Genomic DNA, 20695 nt, shown 5'->3' with positions numbered 1-20695 from the left:
GCTAATTGTTCGGTTTGGGGGTTCAAACATTTATAGGTGTTGCTGGGGTCTCCGATATTAGTTTTGCCGTCCGATATTGGTGTTTCCGTCCGATATTGGTGTTCCATGGAACAAAGAAAGAGTGATTTGTGCCGAGGGTCTTGATTCTCATTTCTGGAGGTTTATATTCGTCTTTCTTGTAAAAAAATTTCGATGTGTACCTGGTATCCGAAAGGTCAATACGTCATGACTAATTTAGTTCGAACTGGGTCGGCTCACCAGGGAATAAGAATTCTTCCAACATACATTTTCTCTATTCACAATACTCGAACTCGAGATCTTATTTAAGGGACATAAGTATCGAACTGTTTGAACCAACATACGTTTATATCTTTCTTGTAAAATTTTGATCAGCAGAAAAATGGTTCAATATATACACATACTTTTTTTTAAAAGATATTTTCCATATGTCTTTAATAATAAGGATCAAATAATGGTTTGGCAACTCATTTGATGTGAGTAGAATTGATTTTAATTTTCTCAGAATTTGAGTTACAATGAACTAGTCATTACATATTTGATAAAAAAAGATGCTACTTTAGTTTAGCAAAAAAGAAAATGCTAATTTATATCTTCAATAATATAGATTGAATAACGGTTCGACAACAACCGTGCCCGCATGTTACGTAAGATCATAATTAAATACATTTTCATTTTTTTAACTTGATAGTTTGATTTATTTATTTATAATTATAAAGTTTCGCTTTATTTAAATTTGTCAGTTCGCATAAAACAAACTAAAAACATTTTTTTAAAGAATAGTAAATAAGGAAAAATCAAATTAATTAATAAAAACTAATGTATCTTATAAGATTTATTCTTAAATGACTTTCCAGCTTTAACATCGAAAATTTCTAACCACCTTTAGAATTTCCTAGTTGATTTTTATATCCTTCTAAATAATAATAATTTAAAAAAATTTATAATTTAACTTAAACTACATAATCTTATATAAAATTGATTTGGTATTTTATCCCGCATATCGTACATATTACTTAGTATTCTTTTGTATTTTACTTTTAAAAATGTATTTATATTGCAACAAGCTACATAAGAAATGGAGAATACAAAATTGAAACATTCAGAACTGGCGGAATGTGAGGTTGAGGCGTCCTGGGCGAAACCCGGCTTCATCCTGAAGAGCCTTTGGTGCGGAGTTGGCGTAGATCGATGAAATGCCATGATATATCATTCTAGAGTTGCCTCCAAATATAAGTACATCTCCGGATTCCAGTACAACTGTCTTTGCCTCGTCCACATCCCTCGTGTCACCATACAGAAACTCTGCTGAGTCGCCCACGGACAGGGACACGACTGGCAAACCCCTTCCGAGGCTATCCCGGCTTTCATCACGGTCCTACAGAATTGACCAAAAAAGGAACACAGAGGACTTTAAAACATTTTCAATGCAGGAAACAATGAGAGTTACAGTCCGATTCTTTGCTTAATTATCACACATAAACGCATAGGCATGCATAATTTAGGAGAAAAGTAGACAACTGTTACGAACCTGATGAAGACCGAGTCGCCCACTGGTAGTATAGAAATTTACAATGCATATGTTTGGAGAAATTGTTGGCAGTATGTGTCTTGGGTTTTTCAATGGCATGTCCTCCACAACAAGCTCGTGTGCATCTCCAATTGCTCGTTCGACCAACTGCCTAAAACTATAAGGTATATCAGGTGGCCTCGAGCCGTCAAATGGTCTCTTTTCTTCATATGCTCTTGTTATCGGATCCCAATTCATACCTAGGCACATCATCTGCAATCGCATCCTTGCCCCATCCGGGAAAGATGGTTGGTAAAATCCACCAGGGCCCACGCCAAGCTCCCGACATATTTTTACTATTTTAACCTGCAGACATTAATTTATTGTAGGCATTCTCCCAGAGATAAAACAAAAGTAGTTTGCGAACCAAGTAACAAAATTAATCCTGCAAGAAGCACCTGTTCGCGGAGGGCAATATACTTCTTGAGCAAAACCATTCCAGGCCTCAGTACTTGCCCAAGTTCTTTTGCGGTCTGCAATATTTCCTCAGCCCTATCCCTTTCAGACATTCGAGCATCTTCTAGTACCAAATTTCTTCCTTGAGGCAGACAAATATCAAATGGTAGAACTTTATTCGAGCCCAAGGGAGAGCCTGAACTCGTCGTACTGGGGTTACCCATTATACTCTGTCTGCGAGATTTGAATTCTCTTTTATGGCTATTCCTGCCCCGTGTTTCAGAATAAGCATCAGCAGGGTGTCGATCATGCTGGCTCGTACAGTTAGCAGCATCCAATTTTGAAGTAGTACCATCATCCCGCATAATGTTCTGTTCTAACCTTGGTCTCAGGTCAATCCTGGTCTTCCTCCTATTAACACTAACATACGAACTACTACCACCACCACCCTCAAAAGGAAAAATTTCCTCGTCACGCTTAGACACTGACTTCTTCCTTGACTGAGGTTGTTGTAAACCAATGTCTTTCACTGGTGTGTGAGGTCTCCTGGGTTCACTTTGCCCAGCTCGGAGACCATCCTTCCAATTCAACGAAGAAGCAGATGCAAAGGATTTACTTGACAGATGCAGGTGTCTGCGACATCCGGGAGCACCGAAAATAGATTTTGCGGCAGAGCATTGATTGCTACTATGTGCATATCCCCCATCACCACTACCAAAGGACGCTCCATGTCCTCCAACCTATCAGTTCGGTTCAAAATTAATATATTCATATCTCAAAAATTATATCCTTTCTTCTTGAAGTAAAGAGTTTGAACGATTGAATCACGAACGCATCTTCAACCTTTCGTGTTAATATTATCTCTACAAGTTCATGAAATGGAGCTGGTCGAATAATTAAATTCGAAAAGCGACATCAACGAGTTCAAAGCACCATGCGTTCAAGAGACCAGCTCAGTCTAACACGCATCAATTGCAGGTACAACAGACAATAGATTCATCATTCAGCAAGTATCAGCACCCTCCACAATCACCCTCTCAGAAGTCAATTGGTTTGATTCTGCCCTAATTGCTCAATTTGTCCTTCGTCAACGAAATTGGAGACTCTAAATTAGGTTCATGACCATTGAACTTTCAGATGAATAGACAATCGAACTCATTCTATAGAGAGAGAGAGAGAGAGAGGAAGAGCGGAGCGCACACTGTCAGAAGCAGCAGTTGAAATGCCACCAGAGGTGTTGCCTTTCAGTCGCCGCATCCAGCGCCCGCTTTTTCCGCCCCGATTCATCTTCGCCGGAGAATTGCCTGGAGGTTACATTTATCGGGAAAACGTGCAAACGACGAATTTGCACTCGCCGAAGAAGAAATCTGCGGCGGCGAGCGGCCGCTTGTTGCGGATCATCATGGCGGACGGTTCCTGCAACTGTAGTGTATATATAGATAACCAAGTAGGTACCATACCGTGCGCGTCAAGTACGGACTTGAATGAACGGACGCGTGGGAGAAAGGAAGGGCGAGAATCGATGAAATGGAGTGTGAGTTCCGAAGCGGCGGCTCGTAGAATTGTGCGCCAGGGAAGTTTAATGGGCAAGGTCGAAGGCGGTGAGTGCAGAATCGCTTGAGCTGAACGCGGAGGGAGGGAGGAGTTAGACACCACGAAGAAAAAGGCCAATGAGTAGTTTTATTATTTTGGAAAAGACTTGTTTTAGTCCTTAAGCTTTGTCCCTTTTTCGTTTTTCGTCCTAAATATTTTTAGTTAGATATTATCCTCGATCTATTTCGTTTGATTCCAGTTTTAGTCCTATTGTGACGTTTTAGTCAAAAAATACCGATGTATCAAAGAGAGTGTAGCGTAGTAGCGTAAACTCTTTCATGATGACAATACTTATAAGATTTCCATTTCATGCACATGGCCTTCATTGTAACCGGAAAATGCTGATGCGTTTTTTTTTTAGAATGAAAAGTTATTTTACAACGAGCGCTCAAAATTTATAGCGAGAAAGAAAGGGATGGACTGGGCCTTACCGACTACCATTGAGGTCCATAGTGGCTTTTAAGGTGGTCGAAGGCCTCAAAGGAGGAGGGTTGTCGGTTGGCTGAGTCGCCTCGCCCTCTAATTGAGAGATCTTGGTTCCTTAGAAGCTACCAGTGACCTCGAAGGGGATGGGTGTTCGCCAATCGAGCCCCCTTTCCCTCTAATCAGGAGATTTCGGTCCGCATTGAGATCTCCGATGGTCAAGCCTATCCCTAGGAGGTTGCCGATAATCCCAGCAATCACTAGTGACCTCGGTGTCAGTAGGGTGGTCGCAGACGAGGCCCCTGTGCCCCTCCTCCTCTTTCCCTACAAATTTCAATGGCCCATTGCCTATTCTCTATTGATTTTTTACCTCTTTTATTTTGTAAAATAATTTTTTATTCTACCAAAATGCCACATCAGCAACTTTTTCGATTAAAAAATTACAACAAAAATAAAGATAAACCGAAAGAAAAAAAGGGTTGAGGACAAAATTCAACCCAAAAAAGGGTTGAGGACAAAACTCAACCAAAAAAAGAGGTTTAGGACCAAAACTTAAAAAGAGGCAAACGTTGAAGTTCAAAACCAACCTTGAACCATCTCCCCTTTTTTTGGTTGGTGGCAAAGGGGCAGCGACAATTATTTAGTGAAAGATATTCATTTTAATTTTTAAAGACACTTTTAGTCCTTAATCTTTGTTCTTTTGTCATTTTTGTCCTAGACTTTTATTTTTATCATTCTTGTCTTCACTATTTCCCTTTCTGGGCGACAAAGCAGCCTGAGTTAGAGAAAGATCCTACAACCCAGAGTTGTGGCTCGGCCATCGATAACCAATAGAATTGAGGATGGTAAGGAGACCTCGTTGTCATTTAATAATTGGCTTCCGGTTAAACCTCTTATCACATATTGTGAGAGAGTGCTGAATTGCTTTTCCACAATCAAATGGAATGATAAGGTCAGTCGAGTCTCGAGAGAGGGGCTATGGAACTGGCCAAGGAGCAAGGATCCGCAAGCTCTTGAAATTCGACAATTATTGCTCGGATCGACCATTTCAAATCAAGATCAGATCATAGCTCAGGGAAGTACTCAACAACGTTAGTGCTTGGGAGCAAATTAGAAGGAGAGGTTCTAAAGAAGCTTGGAACAGGGAAATCTGGTTTCATGGGCATGTGTTACGGGTTTCGTTTATCTGTTGGCTTGCATTGTAGAACAGACCGAACACCAAGGATTAACTTTGGCAAGTGGGGATTACATCTTCAATTACCGAATGCGAGTTTTGCAGGCACGCGGATGAAATGCGAGAGACCATGTATTTTTCACTTGTAATGTAACTCAAGCCATTTGGAAGAGCATCACTTGCAGATTGGGGATTCAAAAATCTGCAGTAAATTGGCAAAGCGAGGTTGATTGGGTACGTATATGCTCAATGAAAGGACGAAGGGTTAGACATTAATTGTCATATTGAAACTTCTTTGGACTCATTATGTTATCATATGTGGATCGGGAGGAATCTCAGAGTTTTTCAAGATAAGAAGGTAACCATTCCGGTAGATTAATCGGAGCAAAAGCTCAAAGCGAATCAATACTCTTATCTTACACATATGATAACGATGAAACTCCTATTCCTCCCGGGATTTAAGAACAAGTTCGCGAACTCTGCTCGTGTTTTGGAGTTGGAGGTGGAGGCTTAGGGTGATCTTTCAGTTCCAAGTAATTACAGAGTTCTTCTTTGGTGTTTAGGCCTTCCTGTTCGTTTCGTTGGCTTTTTGTTTATCTTTGGATGAGTGGTTTTTTGCCTTGTATGTTTCGAGATGAAATAAATAAAGAGAATCATTATCCAAAAAAAAAAAAACCCTTTTATTTATCGTGGTCCGGACGTTAATTTTTCTATTAATAGAGCTGAGATGGACTTTTAATTCAATAAAAACACGCTACGCGTCCATTATATTTCAAAAAATCTAACGAATGATTACAATATAATAATGTTTATAGTAGGCTATAGTTATCTCAATAAAAGGAAAATTATCTTAGCAGTGTTGAATTTAATTCCGTGCATTACACAATTTTTTCGTAATTTTTTTAAATAATATTGTTGAAGACTGTAATTTCTTGTTACGATCCATTTGGTTTTTATAAGATTTAACTTAATGATAATGCGTGCATGATCTCGTTAAATAAAGATCCCTGAATTCGCCCAGAAAATTTGTTAACGGAAAAATACCCCTGTTTTACCTTGAAATTACTGCGGCATGGACTTGTAGCTGTGTTGGCACGATCACTCGTTATATATATTATTTCGTCAGTCTTTTTTTTTTTTTTCGGTGGATCTTTTTATTGGTGAAATACAATTTGTGTTTATACGAATAATTTCACTAGGTATCAAACTTGCAACATCTAGATCAACAAGCGAGATGTGCGCTACTGCACTATAACCTCTTTTGATGGTTAATGTTTTAACATTTTTTTCCTACCTCATGAGCTCTTTCATTGATTTCAATCAGCATCGGTCTTATAATATTGGTGGAGTTGATATGATATATAGGGCCTAGACTATTGGTAACCATTGTAAAAATATGCAATTCCAAAGATATATAAATAGCTTTTTGGATAACACAATCAACGCAATAGTTGCCTTCTCGATACCTATGCTCCACCAAAATATCCCAGCTTCTTGACGGAAATTGTCTTATGTCTGCCAGTAATAAACGGAATATAGGGACACCAGGATCTGACCCCATATGAGTCCTCAAACAGCAGTTGAATTAACTTCAAGCATTAGTCTTCTGCAGCCCATACTCCATGCTAGTTCAAGTCCCAACCAAACCCCCTATAATTCAACAATAACGGAAGAGGCAAAGCCGATATTGTGCACAAAGCCTCCCACTCAATTGCTGAGATAATCTCGAATCAGTTCCCTCACACCGGCAGGCCTCGGATTCCCTCGAGCGGCACTATCCGTATTTAATCAAATCCTTTTTTTTTTTTCGACGTCAACCATGGTATTTAGAAATTCAATTTGACCCCGACTAATCCAATCAAGTGGGGTCGGCTCACTAAGGGATAAAGCTCTCTCAACGTGAATTTTTTGCATTCATAAGTACTCGAACCCGAGACATTACTTAAGCAGAATAAGCGCTGAACTGCTTGAATCAACTCATGTTGATATCAAATCTTTTTTTTTTTCTTATTATTAATTGTAGCATTTCTTTTGTTTCCCAAAATTGACAGATATTTCTTAGTACTAACTAGAACATGACCACCAAAATAAAAAATTTTCTTCTCTTCTCATTCTTCCAATCTGTAATCATCAGAACATCGATCTTAACACATCGACAGAAGCAAATGCTAACTATGACCAATCGAACTAAACTCCTCGCATGCATATGTATGTGCTAACGACCTAATTAAATTAGCTGTCTCGTCACTCATGGCCCTTTACAAAAATTTCTTACTAATTTCTTCATGAAAGGGATCTTCGTATTAGGAGAAGGGGATTCTTTATTTCAAGTAATGTGCTCTGACTTTCTTTTAACACGTTGACCTTTTTTGGAGGTCCCCTTTTGTTGATTTGCAATATCAATAAGCCTTTGACCTTTCTATCGTCCGTTGACTATTTATTTCCATGTGTGAAAAGAATATATATAGGTTTTTTCCCCTTTTTTTTTTGAAATTTCCCCTGATATGGAGCATCTTAAGTTGTCAACGACGATCTCAGTGCAGAAGTGGAGAAGAATTATGATTGCAATTGCTTTTATACCAAACAAAATTAGCTCCTATGCCATATCTCTCTCTCAGTAGATTGTTTGCTTTTATTGGATAAGTCTCAATAGATTGTTTATTTGCGGTACAGCTAATTAATCCTTGTCTTATTAGACATTTTACTTTGAAATAAGGAACATGATTAATATGTTCAAAACTACATTATATGTGGTTATGCACGGCACATCAAAACTTTCGTGAGTGAGTTAGGTGATCCAAAGATAAGTCGAGTTGATCACTGTTGCGATATAATATATTAGCAAGAAATTGACATTGAGCGACGATTTGAGTCTACAAAGTACAAACCATATATTTATCCAAACAAAAAAAAAGTACAAACCATATGAAAATGAAAAGGACTAAGTAAAATATGGAGACTTCTATTAGATTAATACAAAATGACAACTCTATATAAGAAAATGAAAATCATAGAGAAAAATAAAACCTAGCGTGTTTTGAGTGAGATCTCGATGTATCATTTTATTAATCGAGACTAAATATTAAGAACCACAAGCATAATCTGCCCGTAGGTTTAAGTATTTAGCATATTAAGTTTGACAGTTTTTTTTTTGGGGTAACTTAGTTTCACAGTTTATGTCACCATATTGAATTTTCAATTTCAATCAATACAAAATTGACTAAACAGCAGTAAATTACTGGAATTCTCAATATATATTTTTTTATTTTTATTTATAAGTATTAAAAAACTAAAAAACTTGACCTTCCGCCATCATGGGTCACCGTGCGTATGTCACTGAATCATCAAAGAGGCCTAGCCAGGCCCGACGTGGGCAAACTACTCGGCCTTGCATGGATTCAATAATCAATACAGGCCTAGCTAGTGTGGCCTTGCATGGCTTTGGTAGCTGATCTCCGCTTGCTCATCCACGAGGCTAAATCGGGCACTATGAGAGGCTCGTGAATTTAGCAAGAGATAAAGATCAAAATTTCTTGGTGCACTTCCTCTGCTACATATCGACAATGGGCACGCACCGAGGATCGTCTATAAGGACGAAAAATCCAACAAACCTATGCATAAAATGATAAATTTCGACGATACCCCCATATAGTTTGTGAAATAACCAGCGATATCTCTTATTTCAAAAATTAGTCACACACCATCCCTCCTGTCATTGACGCGGCACCAAGAGAACATTCACTTTGCCACGTGAATCCCATGTCACGGAACTGCATCGTTACCTGATTTCCTTTCTCGAACTAAATTTGACCCGATTTAAGAAAAAAAATAGAAATCAGCGAAATGGGGGGTGGTATGTGGCTAATTTTGAAAGTAGTGGGTGTCGCTGATCATTTTACAAACTATAGGGGATATTGTCGAAATTTACAAAATGTTATTATATAAGTGATCAGGCAAATGATTTTGAAGTCGAGAAAAATGTATGCAAGGCATTCTTTTCTCGTCGGAATGATGGTTCAACGTAGTGATGTTTTATCTCTATTATGGGAAAATTAAGAATATTCTATATATTTTCACCTCTTACTGATAGTGTTTTCGTTTGATCTTTTTTTTTTTCCAGTAGATTAATAGGGTCCAGCCCAAAGAAAATCAAACAGGGCAAAGGTGGGGTATAGCAACCCCCCAGATGTTTCCTAACAACAAGTGACCTAAGCTGTTAGGAATAGAAAATAAAGGATGAACGCCTACAGGAAGAGAGACGGTCTGCTGAGCCAACCAATTCATGCACAAACTTCACGGAGAGTATGCCAGCTTAATGAGCCTCTTAATGTCCTCCACCAAAAACCCGAGCAAAGGGTTGCAATTCTTCTTCCCCTGAATTAAGTCCTACGCAATCAAAGAGTCTGTCTCCAGAACCAGTTTCCGAAAACCTGAGTCCCAAGCGGTACTCAGCCCTGTGAGGATGCCTCACAGTTTTGCCATCATGGACAAAGCGATACCTATGCTTTGCAGGAAACCGCTTACACAGTTACCTTTCTCATCACGAATAATACCTCCCAGTCCGGCTAAACCCGGGTTCCCACGTGAAGCGCCATCCGTGTTGAATTTGAGAAAGCCATCAGGAGGTTTGTGCCACCGAATTAATTGCCATGATCGTCCTAGAGACCGAGGGGGCAGATTAACCGTGGGCAAGGACAGATTGCGACATGCTTCGGCTATTCGAGAAACTGCATCTTACGGCCTACGAAATCCCTCCTGAAAGATCTCCTTATTCCGCCAATTCCATAAAAGTCAACATCCCACACCGAAGAGACTCGGCCAATCAAGGGAGCCTTGCAATCCAGGGCGGTTGCACAAGTTCGAAAGCAGCCACTCTCGAAGGGGTAGTGAAAAGAACTGTAACCTTGCAGAGTTACTGAGTAGCCTTTCCCAAATGCATCTCACAAATCTACAATCCCGAAGAACATGCAGGGTAGACTCACTTGCAGCATTACAACCATGACAAAGAGTTGACGAGGAAAGGTTGCATCAGACGACTTAGACGACATTTGAAAAGTAATTCCAGCTGCACTATACCTCTTCTTGGTCATACTTTTAGTTTTGTGACGTTTTTCCTTGTTTCTTTTCGGTTACAAAAAATATGAATAAATCTAGTATAATGGAATAGAAAACATAATAAAGAGACATGGGATAGTCTCATCACGAGAATTGAATCCGACCTTTAAATTATTAGACGAAAGCGTGTGTCACTGCTATACCCCCTTGCTTAATTGTATATTCGAAAAAATATTTAGTGCATATTACTCATATACTGTTTATGTGTAACTACCAATAAAAATACATATAAGTGGAAGTCTGTGAGGTCATTGTAGAACTTACCACTTATATGTATTTTTATTGGATGTTAGTCGATGGTTGAGTGTTGCTTACTCGATATTTGCTTGTATATTCGTTGTTTACAAAGTTTGACCTTGATCATTTGTTTATTCATTTTTTTTTGGGTAAGGTGTTTATTCATTATTTTAAGGAACATAACACTGAAAACCTTCTATAAATACTCTTGAGACTTCGAGGGCAAAGAGCCACTCCCAACAACCAAGCTGCTTCCAATAGCTTCTTCTCCCTTCAAATTCCCCTTCAATCCATTGAACCACCCGTCCTAAATAAATTAGTGTTCTCATCAATGGCTTGCTCCCCTAACACTGCGACATTCATGTCTTGCTTCTTGTTCATTATGCTCTTTTTGCACAGTGGCACTGTGTCCTCCCAGTTGTCGTCCCCTAGCTTATATCTAACGACATGTCCGAATGTCTATTCAATTGTGCACGCCGTGGTGAATTCTGCGGTGAAGAACGAGTCCCGCATGGGAGCCTCTTTGCTCCGCCTTTTCTTCCATGATTGCTTTGTCAATGCAAGTCTCGTTTGCCCTAGTTTGCGCTCTCTCCGCTTTCCTCTTTATCTTCCTTTTAATATAGAAAGATTATATTGGGCACAAATTATTTATTTCATGATGGTTACTGATCAGTATATCTATCGATCCATCGGCTAAACGAGCTAATAATTTTTACCACGTAAACGTATTTGAGTTGAAGAGAAAAGAAATAAAAAACAGCCTGCATTCACATGTATATATATGTGTGTATGTATACGTATATTAGAGTATAATACTTATGTTAATATATGTCTAACGTGACAGGGTTGTGATGCGTCGATTCTGTTGGATGACACGACCAACTTCACTGGAGAGAAGAACGCAGGTGCAAACGCCAATTCCGTGAGAGGATACGAAGTGATCGACACGATCAAAACCCAGGTGGAAGAAGCTTGTGAGGGGAAAGTTTCTTGCGCTGATATCTTGGCCCTTGCTGCTAGAGACGCTGTGGTTGCTGTACGTATACTATATGCCAATTTTCATGCACAATACGCCAAATTATATCATCCTATTTATGTATGAATAATATATACACATATACGATGAATATTTGCATGGGCATATTTACTAAAACTGTTCTTTTCCTTTTCTCCTTCAGCTAGGCGGACCGGGTTGGCCGGTCAATCTTGGAAGAAGAGATTCAACCGCCGCAAATTTTTCCGGTGCTAACAGCGATCTTCCTTCCCCGAGTTTCAACCTTAGCGACCTCATCACTTCATTTAAAAACAAAGGATTCACAACCAAAGAGATGGTGGCCCTATCAGGTTATTCGAGCTCTTCGAGCTGTGCATGAAATAATGAACACACATTGCATGGCTTGTGTAAGTTTGTTTTAGTACATACATTCACCAGACCTAAGGCTTTTGAAACGTTCTTCAGGATCTCACACGATAGGCCAAGCCCGGTGCCTGACCTTCAGGGGCCGCCTCTACACAGACAACGACATAAACGGGACATTCGCGGCGGCACTGACTTCGAGCTGCCCCAGCTCAGGAGGAGACAACAACCTGTCGCCGCTCGACACCACCACCCCAACCGCGTTCGACAACGCCTACTTCAAGAACCTTCAGGTGCAGAAGGGGTTGCTCCACTCCGACCAGCAGCTCTTCAGCGGTGGCTCCACGGACTCTCAGGTCACATCCTACGCCTCCAACTATGCCTTATTCCGGGCCGACTTTGCCGGTGCCATGATCAAGATGGGCAACCTCAGTCCCCTCACCGGAAGCAGCGGCCAGATCAGGGCTAACTGCAGAGTACTTAATTGATCATTGGTCGTTGGATCTTTTTCTTGTTTCTTTCCTCAAAAAAAAAAAAAAAACTTGCTGGTCAATGGACATTTTCTCTCTTCCTTAAAAAAAAAAGTTTAACTTTTTGGGTAGAGGGAAAATACAAAAAACTTATATATTTTCTTAGCTTGTTATTGGATAAGAGTCCTTTTTCTTTTGGGTGAAAGGGAGATTTTTTTTTTGAGTCGGGGTGTTTATATTGTTTTTTTTTTTGTAACTGAAAGTTGTAATTTGATGTCTCTTCTATGTCATTTGTAATAAATACTCACTTTCGATATACGCAAGTTAATTCTTTACGTGGTATAAACTTATAGTCAGAATCAAATCAGTACTAGAGTACGAATTAATATCAGCAAAAAAGTAACGTCTCGTGTTATTACTAAAAATATTTAAATTGAAAAATTTCAAGGCAAAAGTAAGAAAATTTCTAAAATAATTCATGACGACATCAAGAAATCATAACAACTATAAAGACCAATGCCCTTAATCTAATTAACACTGTAAATAAATAAATAAAAAAAGGAAAGGACCAAAGATAAGGGTGATAATGGAATATAAAAAAGTATGAGGATGAAATCCGAAACTAGGCATTAAGGACCTAACTATGTGGAATAAAGTATGCGTGTTAAAAAACCTCTGGACTCTCCTTGTGAGCTCAGGGTCTCTTTGGGTGGCTTGGGCTGCTAAGTATTTAATCAAAGGCCGCAGTATCTGGTCTTTAAGGATACCTGGTGATTGTTCTTGGAACTGGAGAAAACTCTTGCAGCTTAGGACTCTGATGTCTCCCTTTATTTGCTATCGAATTGGCCTTGGCACGAATGTGTCCTTCTGGTATGACACGTGGTTACCGGTTGGATCTTTGATCAACTACTGCACTAGAGGACTCCAGTGTTTTCCGTCAATCAAAGAACACACAACTATTAGTTCAATTCTAGTCGAAGGCTGCTGGCACTGGCCCAGAAGCTCGGACCCGCAAGCTGCTCTAATCCATGACCTCGCAGCAACAATCCGACCCTCCAATCGTGATAGGGTCACATGGACAGCTCACAAATCTAAAACTTTTTCTATTGCAAACGCATGGAAATGCTTAAGAACCAGGGGTCCAAAGATGGATTGGAGGAGTGTTGTTTGGTTTGAGGGGGCATTTCCCTCGATCTTCTTTCATTAGCTGGCTTTGTGTACATAATAGGCTGAGTACAAAAGATCGCCTCCTTAATTGGGGAATTTCGCTCGCTGCAGCTGAATGTGAATTTTGTAGCTTGGAGCTAGAGACTCGGGATCACCTCTTTCTTGGATGCCCGGTCACCCAAGGGATTTGGAGAAGTTTATTAGCCCGTGTTGGTTTGAACAGACCCAATATTGATTGGAATACGGAACTTTGCTGGATCTCTTCTCTCCGTGGAAAGAAGCTTGACGTTATTTGCCTAAAGCTACTTTGGACTCATTATATTTATTGCATTTGGAGGGAGAGGAATACCAGGACCTACCAAAAGCAAGTCTCGTCTTCGGCAGTCATAATTCGAAAGATCTTCTCGGATGTGCAAGCAAAGTTGTCCGTTCTTCCCCGCTTCTCATGCAAAATTGTACATTCTACTCTAGTGGGGTATATGTTTCGCCATTTTGATACTGCACTTAGTTGATTTGGGGGGGGGATTTGAGTTTCTTTAGCTTACTGCTCTGTACAGGGGTAATTGGCACTGGTATCTGATGTAAATTCATTTTGTTATCTATGAAGTTATACCATTTACCCAAAAAAAAAAATCCGAAACTATAGAATTATGAGGACGGATATGTGCAATTTCGTAAAGACAAGAAAAAAACAAAAAATAATGCCCGAGGCGACAAAGGTTAGGTAGTCAACGCTCTCAGCTCTTTTCAAAATCCGAGGAGAGAAAACCGAGTGAGAGGCCCACCGGAAGTGGAGAGGAGAAAATCTATTCATCGAATCAAGAACAGACTTTGGCAGCTCCATTGGTCCGCATATAACTATGCTGAATCTGACCTTAACTGATCTCACTTCAATCGGAAGAAGGAGTAGGAGGAGGTGGAAGAGGAGGAGAAGCGAAGGAACATCACATGATGTGGAGAAACTTGGTGGGTAACAGTGGCAGAGCATGGAGGAGCAGATGCATGTCAATTGTTCGACGATTTGAGCACGTGAGCCCAGCTCCCAAAGACCCCATCACCGGCGTCACCGAAGCTTTCCTCGCCGACCCGAGCCCGAACAAGATCAATCTGGGCGTGGTAATCGAGTCTCACGTATCCCGTTTCTTGATCTTGGTCAAGGACGCTTCCGCTGAGGCGCCTGATGGTTCTGTTGAATGCAGGGAGCTTATCGTGATGACGAGGGAAGGCCCGTCGTGCTTCAGTGCGTCCGGGACGCTGAGGCAAAGATTGCCGGGAGTGAGTTTCTGTAAGTTCTCAGTCTCGACTGCATAATTTTCCGATGGTTAGTTGCTATTTGGTGCTCTATTTGAAGGGTAGCTTTGATGATAGAAGAGAAACTGGCCTTCGCCATTGAGCAGTTTGTGTTGCAGATGCACTCAAGCTCATATAGGTAGTAAGAAAGAATGTCTTGGTAAAATGCGTATCGAGTTGATTTTTTTCCTTTGGATGGCGTGATACTATGAGCTCTCTTTATATGGAGATACGCTTGAGTTTTTTTTTTAAGGCTGAGAGAGGTACAGAGATGGTTACTGTACAGGACAACATACGAAGAGAAAAAGTCTTGATCAAATGCGATACAGCCAGAAAGTCAAATACAATAATAGGTTAGCAATATGTAATGCTATCTTATCGCCGAGATTATGGTAGGGATGTTTTTGAGGATGTGTATTATCCCGTTTCTTTTAATCCTTCCAAAGGATTAATGAATCACAATTTATAAGATTTTGGGTGAATTTCCTCCTTGCACAAGAAAAAGATATCTCCTTACTGACTCCCAAATTCACATTGTATGAGGGCTAGGCAAATCGTTTTGAGTTTTGCTCTGTGCCTCTAACTGCGGACTTGCTGTGATGACTCACCTCTGAATTGACAATTTGCATTCAGAGTATGCATCACTTTGCAATATAATTTCATCTTTTCAGCATATGGAGTTCTTGAAGTAATCCCACTTACCTTAGTATCCAGAATCTTATACTTTAGTTGCATTACAGGGAGTCAGTTTCTGCTGCAGTTAACTCCAAAATGGTGGAGGAGAGTTGTAAATTGATTTATGGAAAAGATTCGGATGCTGTTATGGAGGGGAGGTTTGCAGGCATTCAAGCACTCTCTGGCACTGGTGCATGCCGTCTCTTTGCAGAATTCCAAAGGCGCTTCTATCCCAATTCCCATATGTATTTTCCTGCTCCCACATGGTCCAAGTGAGGTTTATTCCTTATAAGTCTTTTACGTTTTAGTTTTTGATTCACTGTGTGTAGGAATTGAAAGTTCATATGGAATTATCGTACCATAATTTGGTTACCAATATTTAATTTTCTTTTTCCTCCAATTTTTGACAGCCACCACAATATTTGGAGAGATGCCCAAGTTTCTGCAAGAAACTTTTGTTACTATGATCCCCAGTCAAAGGATTTAAACTTTGAGGGACTAATTAATGACATTAAGGTAATCCCACCTCCATAGTAACTTGCAGTTGCATTTTCCCCTGTAAAACTTTCTGGGATAAAATCTGTGTTCCTGAGTTACTCTCTTAGTCATCACAATGGCAGACACTGAAGAATCCTCTCATCTGCCAACGGAACAGGAGTGTCCTCTTGTATACATGATCAACTTCTTTTAGGAAAATATTCGTGAATTTAATGAATTAGTAAAAGAAGGCGTCATTCCGATAGTATAAAGAAATTTGACTTTATTTACATTAAAAAATAAAAAAAGATCTTGTCGTATTTTAAAGCATAAATTGCATGTATCTTCTAGTTGTGCAGTGTAATTGATTAGAACGAATTGTCAATCAATTGGATGATGATGCTCCGATTTCTTGGATTGTAGAATGCCCCAGAAGGTTCCTTCTTCTTATTGCACCCTTGTGCTCACAATCCTACAGGCGTTGACCCTACTGAGGAAGAGTGGAGAGAAATTTCATATTACTTAAAGGTAGTTTTTTTTGTCACATATGTCATAGTCTAGCATCTATGGTTGTCTCTTATTAATCCATACATTGTCTTTTCAGGTGAAAAATCATTTTCCATTCTTTGATGTTGCATACCAAGGCTTTGCAAGTGGAGTTATGGACAAGGATGCCAGAGCAATCCATATTTTCCTCCAAGATGGGCATTTAGTTGCCTGCGCTCAGTCCTTCGCAAAGAACATGGGACTATATGGGCATCGTGTTGGTTGTCTCAGGTAATTTTACAGTTCCAGTTCAATTTCAGACCTATAAGAGTCTGATACATCTGTTATGGAAAAGTTTCTTATAAACTGGTTGGCCAATGTTCTCCAAAAATCGTCCTTGTGTTGAGAGCAATCAATCATTGTGGTTAACTCAATTTTTCAAATTGAATTAGACCAACAACATGTTTGAATTTATGAGATTCAAAAGAGGATGTGATTTTTGGGAGAGATTATGTGGCCCGAACATTTTGGCTTAATTGAACTGACGAGACTCTAACTTATAAAGTGGCATAAGGACTGCTGTGAAACTTGAGATTTGCCTGGAGAAATTGTATGGAATTGGAAATATTCAATATACTGGGTGATTCAGGATAACCGGGATTATTATGAAGGGGAAAAGTGACTCTGGAAAGGACATTGATTAAATATTAGAAACAAAATTAGTGTGTGCAAAAAATTGTATTTTGATTCCCACCATGGTCATTTGTATGAAATGGGCAACTGGTTCTTTCAGACTGTCAAATTCTGAGTCAATATATTTTGCAGTTTTATTTGTGATGATTCTAAGCAAGCAGTTGCTATTAAAAGCCAACTGCAGCAGATAGCAAGGGCAATGTATGGGAGCCCCCCTGTTCATGGTGTGTTGCTGGTCTCGACAATCTTGGGAGATCAAGCTATTAAGGCGCTCTGGACGGAAGAAATTAAAGTAATAACTAAATCTTTGGGGCATTCCCTTTTTGGTATAGCATTTCCTTTTCCCACCTGTATCATGATACCAGAATTTCCTTCTAGATTATGGCAGATCGAATTCAAGGGATGAGGGCTACTCTTCGTGAAAGTCTCGAAAAATTGGGTTCTCCTCTCAACTGGGAGCACATAACAAGCCAGGTTAGTATTTACTAAGGCGGATTTGAATTTTTTGAGTGTCTTGCAAGTAGAAAATTATTCGGCTGCTGACCACGTGCTGTGAGATTTGGGTGCTCCATTTCAAGATGGCATCTAATTTGCTGGGTGGGCATTGAATGCTGGATGCACCTCATTATTACTTTGGTTGTGATTTAAAAGATGGCCGGACTAATATAAATTTTCTACCTTTAATTGTATTAATACAATTTAGTGCTACTGCAGGTTGGGATGTTCTGCTATTCTGGGCTAAAGGCGGAGCAGATAGATAGGTTAGTAAGGGAGTTCCATGTATACATGACCTCTGATGGCCGAATCAGGTATTATTTCGTCGGGAAGCTCTACAAATGATGCGGTTATTCTTGTTTCTCTTCATTTTTTTTCTTTTCCAATATTCTCGGTTTGTATGCCCTCGAATCAGGAGATCACATAATGCTCAATAATTGCAAGCTCTGTAGCTGTTCTTGTATATATAACTGCAAATGGCATCCTACCACCTACTTCTACCGCCTTGTAAAAAATTGGTTTGCTGAAATTTAAAACAAACATTGGAAACAGAGGTTATGGGCACACGACATCGTTCATCTCAAGTGCTCTGGATATGTTTTGCAGCATGGCAGGGGTTACAACGGGCAACGTGAACTATCTGGCAAATGCAATACATGAAGTCACAAATTCGGGTTATGAGGAGTCCCAGATCCTGGGTGAGTCGGGCTTTTAGCGGCTCATTTTTCCTAGCCACTGCCAGATTCTTGAGGTTCCAGACGGCGCTTCCCCTTTCCGGAGCTGATTTCTTACGTAAACTCAGCCTCGATTCAGGGCATTGGGGATAGAATTATGTGAATCTTCTCTTGACGTTGATAAGAATACGTACCATTAAGTCGAAAATACTTTATAATCAGAATCAGAATAACATTTCTGTCTACTATGTTTCTTTGATGCAGACTAAACACTGATACATTAACTATCAGGTGGGTGACAGTACCTATCAACTTAAGCTCTTATATCGATCATGTCTTGATATATCGACTTATCGTCATTTTGCTCACGGTTGATATGTAAAGTTATACGTATATATACATGAAACATAGATATTTGTAAGCTATTGATACATTTTCGATAATTCACTCAATTTGATGGACCCGAACACTTCAAAAAATCAGATCATTTAATAGGTTAGGAGCCAATTAAGATTTTGCATATCATTTTTTTTTTGGATGAATATTTTGTATATCATTTAAAACTGGCTTGCCGACAGTTCACGTGCAAAATGAAGATTAGGGGCGAACCTTAGATACGATGTTTGGCACTTCATGTGTGTCATCTTCCTGATACTGTCAGAGGCGCCGACTTAATTAGTAATCGATAAATATGAATCATCAGAGAAACACATAACGGTAGGTGCAGTCAGGATCGGGAGTTCGAATTACATTTTCGAGGTACAAGATGAGGCATACTTAAAGGGAAAGTGTGAATGCGATATCTGACGAATGACGGACTCGAGAACTAATTGTGATGGTTCGAGTTTGCGAGGAGGAATAATGGTGCGTTTGGTTTCGGAGTTAAAAGTAACTTTGATTTTTATTGTGGAAAAAGACAAATGATTGTGTAGTGTGTTGAGTTAAAATTAAAATTAAAATTTTGATGATTTTAACTGCGAAACCAAACGGAGTATAATTATCTCGAAATTCAGGAAATTGAAGTGCAGTGGGACCTGCCTGCCATCTAACATCACTGCGTGGTGTGGACGAAAAATGATGAATAACAAATAAAGCACACATACCAAGTTCCAACAACTAAGTATGCATTACTATGTAGAAGTTATAAGATATCACTTTATATATCACCCAAAAACACAAAGATATTATTATATAATAAATCGCTAAAGGAAAAAAAAATGGGACATTTTATTTATTTTTTGGTGAGATTTTAATATAAGATGGACGGCCAAAGCTATAGCTCTAGCATTGCCCACTTTCACAAATTAGGAAATTGAAGCTGTTAAATAAGTTGTGAAAAGGACAAGTTGGTGCCACAAAAATATTCACCCTCAGCTCATAAATGTTATAGGCCATTATAAAAAAAACATTCTGTTATTTATCGAGGGTTGATTCAAATAGTTCGGCATTTGATTATCTTAAATAAGATCTCGAATTCGAGTAATATAAATGAAGAAAATCTACATTGAGAGAGCTTTACTCCTTAGTGAGCCGACCTCGGACGAAATTAGTCGAGGCTCATTGGACTTTCAGATACCATAGTGCATAATGAAGGGAAAAAAAAGCATTTTTTTTTCATACATCCTGATATCCGGAACCTAACAGTCAATCTTAATAAAGCCGGATCGGCCAACTAAGATGTAAAACTATTTTTATTATGGATTTTTTCTTTTTCATTCATAATTAAGATTCGAATTCGAAATCTTATTTAAGAGGAATAAATGCCGAACTACTTAGATCAATCCATTTTTTATTCATTCTCATTCTTTTAAAATTTGTTTATTTTTATTTTTATTTTGACATGTAAATATATCGGACCATTACAATAAATATCATGGGAAGAACATAGGCAGTGGTCTTCTATCTCCTAGTCCATTCCTAGTCCATGCATTAACAGCTCATTCCAGAGGGACATGTCAGAAATGAAAACTAAATATAACGATTGCCTCAGAAATTCTGACTGTCATCGTATATAGATTGAGATTTCATGCAATCCATATAAGTTCAGGCATAAACCCGTTCATGCCACCCGCAAAAAAAAAAAAAAAAAAAAAAACAGAAACAGAAACAGAAAAAAAAAACCGGTTCATGCTTGTCCGTAAAACTGAACACGAAGTTGTAGAGAAAATTTCTCTGCAGTTTGCTGTATGTCCATTTTTCCCCCTCAATGGCTAAGTCGAAGTGACAAAAAGATAGTAATATCGTCACAAAAATTAAATTACTAAACAAACTAATGAATAATTATTCATAAGATGATGGATATTTCTGTTGGACAAAGGCTCTATGTGAAGAAGAAAAGAAATATGCGTATGACGAAAACTTAAATCAAGTTAGAAATCTAGCTAA

The 20695-nt window shown here is 39.1% G+C and overlaps 3 protein-coding genes across 3 annotated transcripts; 2 read left to right on the top strand and 1 right to left on the bottom strand.

The window, feature by feature from the left end:
• Nucleotides 1–986: 986 nt before the first annotated feature.
• Nucleotides 987–3637, bottom strand: LOC116208819. The gene is made up of 4 exons (XM_031542381.1): nt 3185–3637; nt 1987–2724; nt 1550–1894; nt 987–1396 (listed from the first exon to the last, which is right to left on the bottom strand). The coding sequence occupies exons 1-4, from the start codon at nt 3269–3271 to the stop codon at nt 1121–1123; spliced, it is 1446 nt and encodes a 481-aa protein (XP_031398241.1). The 5' UTR covers nt 3272–3637; the 3' UTR covers nt 987–1120.
• A 7154-nt stretch (nt 3638–10791) lies between these two features.
• On the top strand, nt 10792–13020 carry LOC116208759 (cationic peroxidase 1-like). The gene is made up of 4 exons (XM_031542310.1): nt 10792–11085; nt 11371–11562; nt 11705–11870; nt 11986–13020. Exons 1-4 carry the CDS (start codon nt 10858–10860, stop codon nt 12369–12371), a joined length of 972 nt encoding a protein of 323 aa, XP_031398170.1. The 5' UTR covers nt 10792–10857; the 3' UTR covers nt 12372–13020.
• Nucleotides 13021–14265: 1245 nt separating this feature from the next.
• LOC116206613 (aspartate aminotransferase, mitochondrial-like) lies at nt 14266–18676 on the top strand. The gene is made up of 10 exons (XM_031539388.1): nt 14266–14636; nt 14720–14805; nt 15551–15757; nt 15896–16001; nt 16386–16490; nt 16567–16739; nt 17274–17433; nt 17520–17615; nt 17856–17950; nt 18243–18676. Exons 1-10 carry the CDS (start codon nt 14469–14471, stop codon nt 18349–18351), a joined length of 1305 nt encoding a protein of 434 aa, XP_031395248.1. The 5' UTR covers nt 14266–14468; the 3' UTR covers nt 18352–18676.
• Nucleotides 18677–20695: the final 2019 nt, after the last annotated feature.

This window comes from Punica granatum, chromosome 5 (assembly GCF_007655135.1).
Source record: "Punica granatum isolate Tunisia-2019 chromosome 5, ASM765513v2, whole genome shotgun sequence".
NCBI classification, from domain to species: Eukaryota; Viridiplantae; Streptophyta; class Magnoliopsida; order Myrtales; family Lythraceae; genus Punica; species Punica granatum.
Note: the sequence above shows the minus strand (reverse complement) of the source record. Positions and strands in the feature narration are given on the sequence as shown.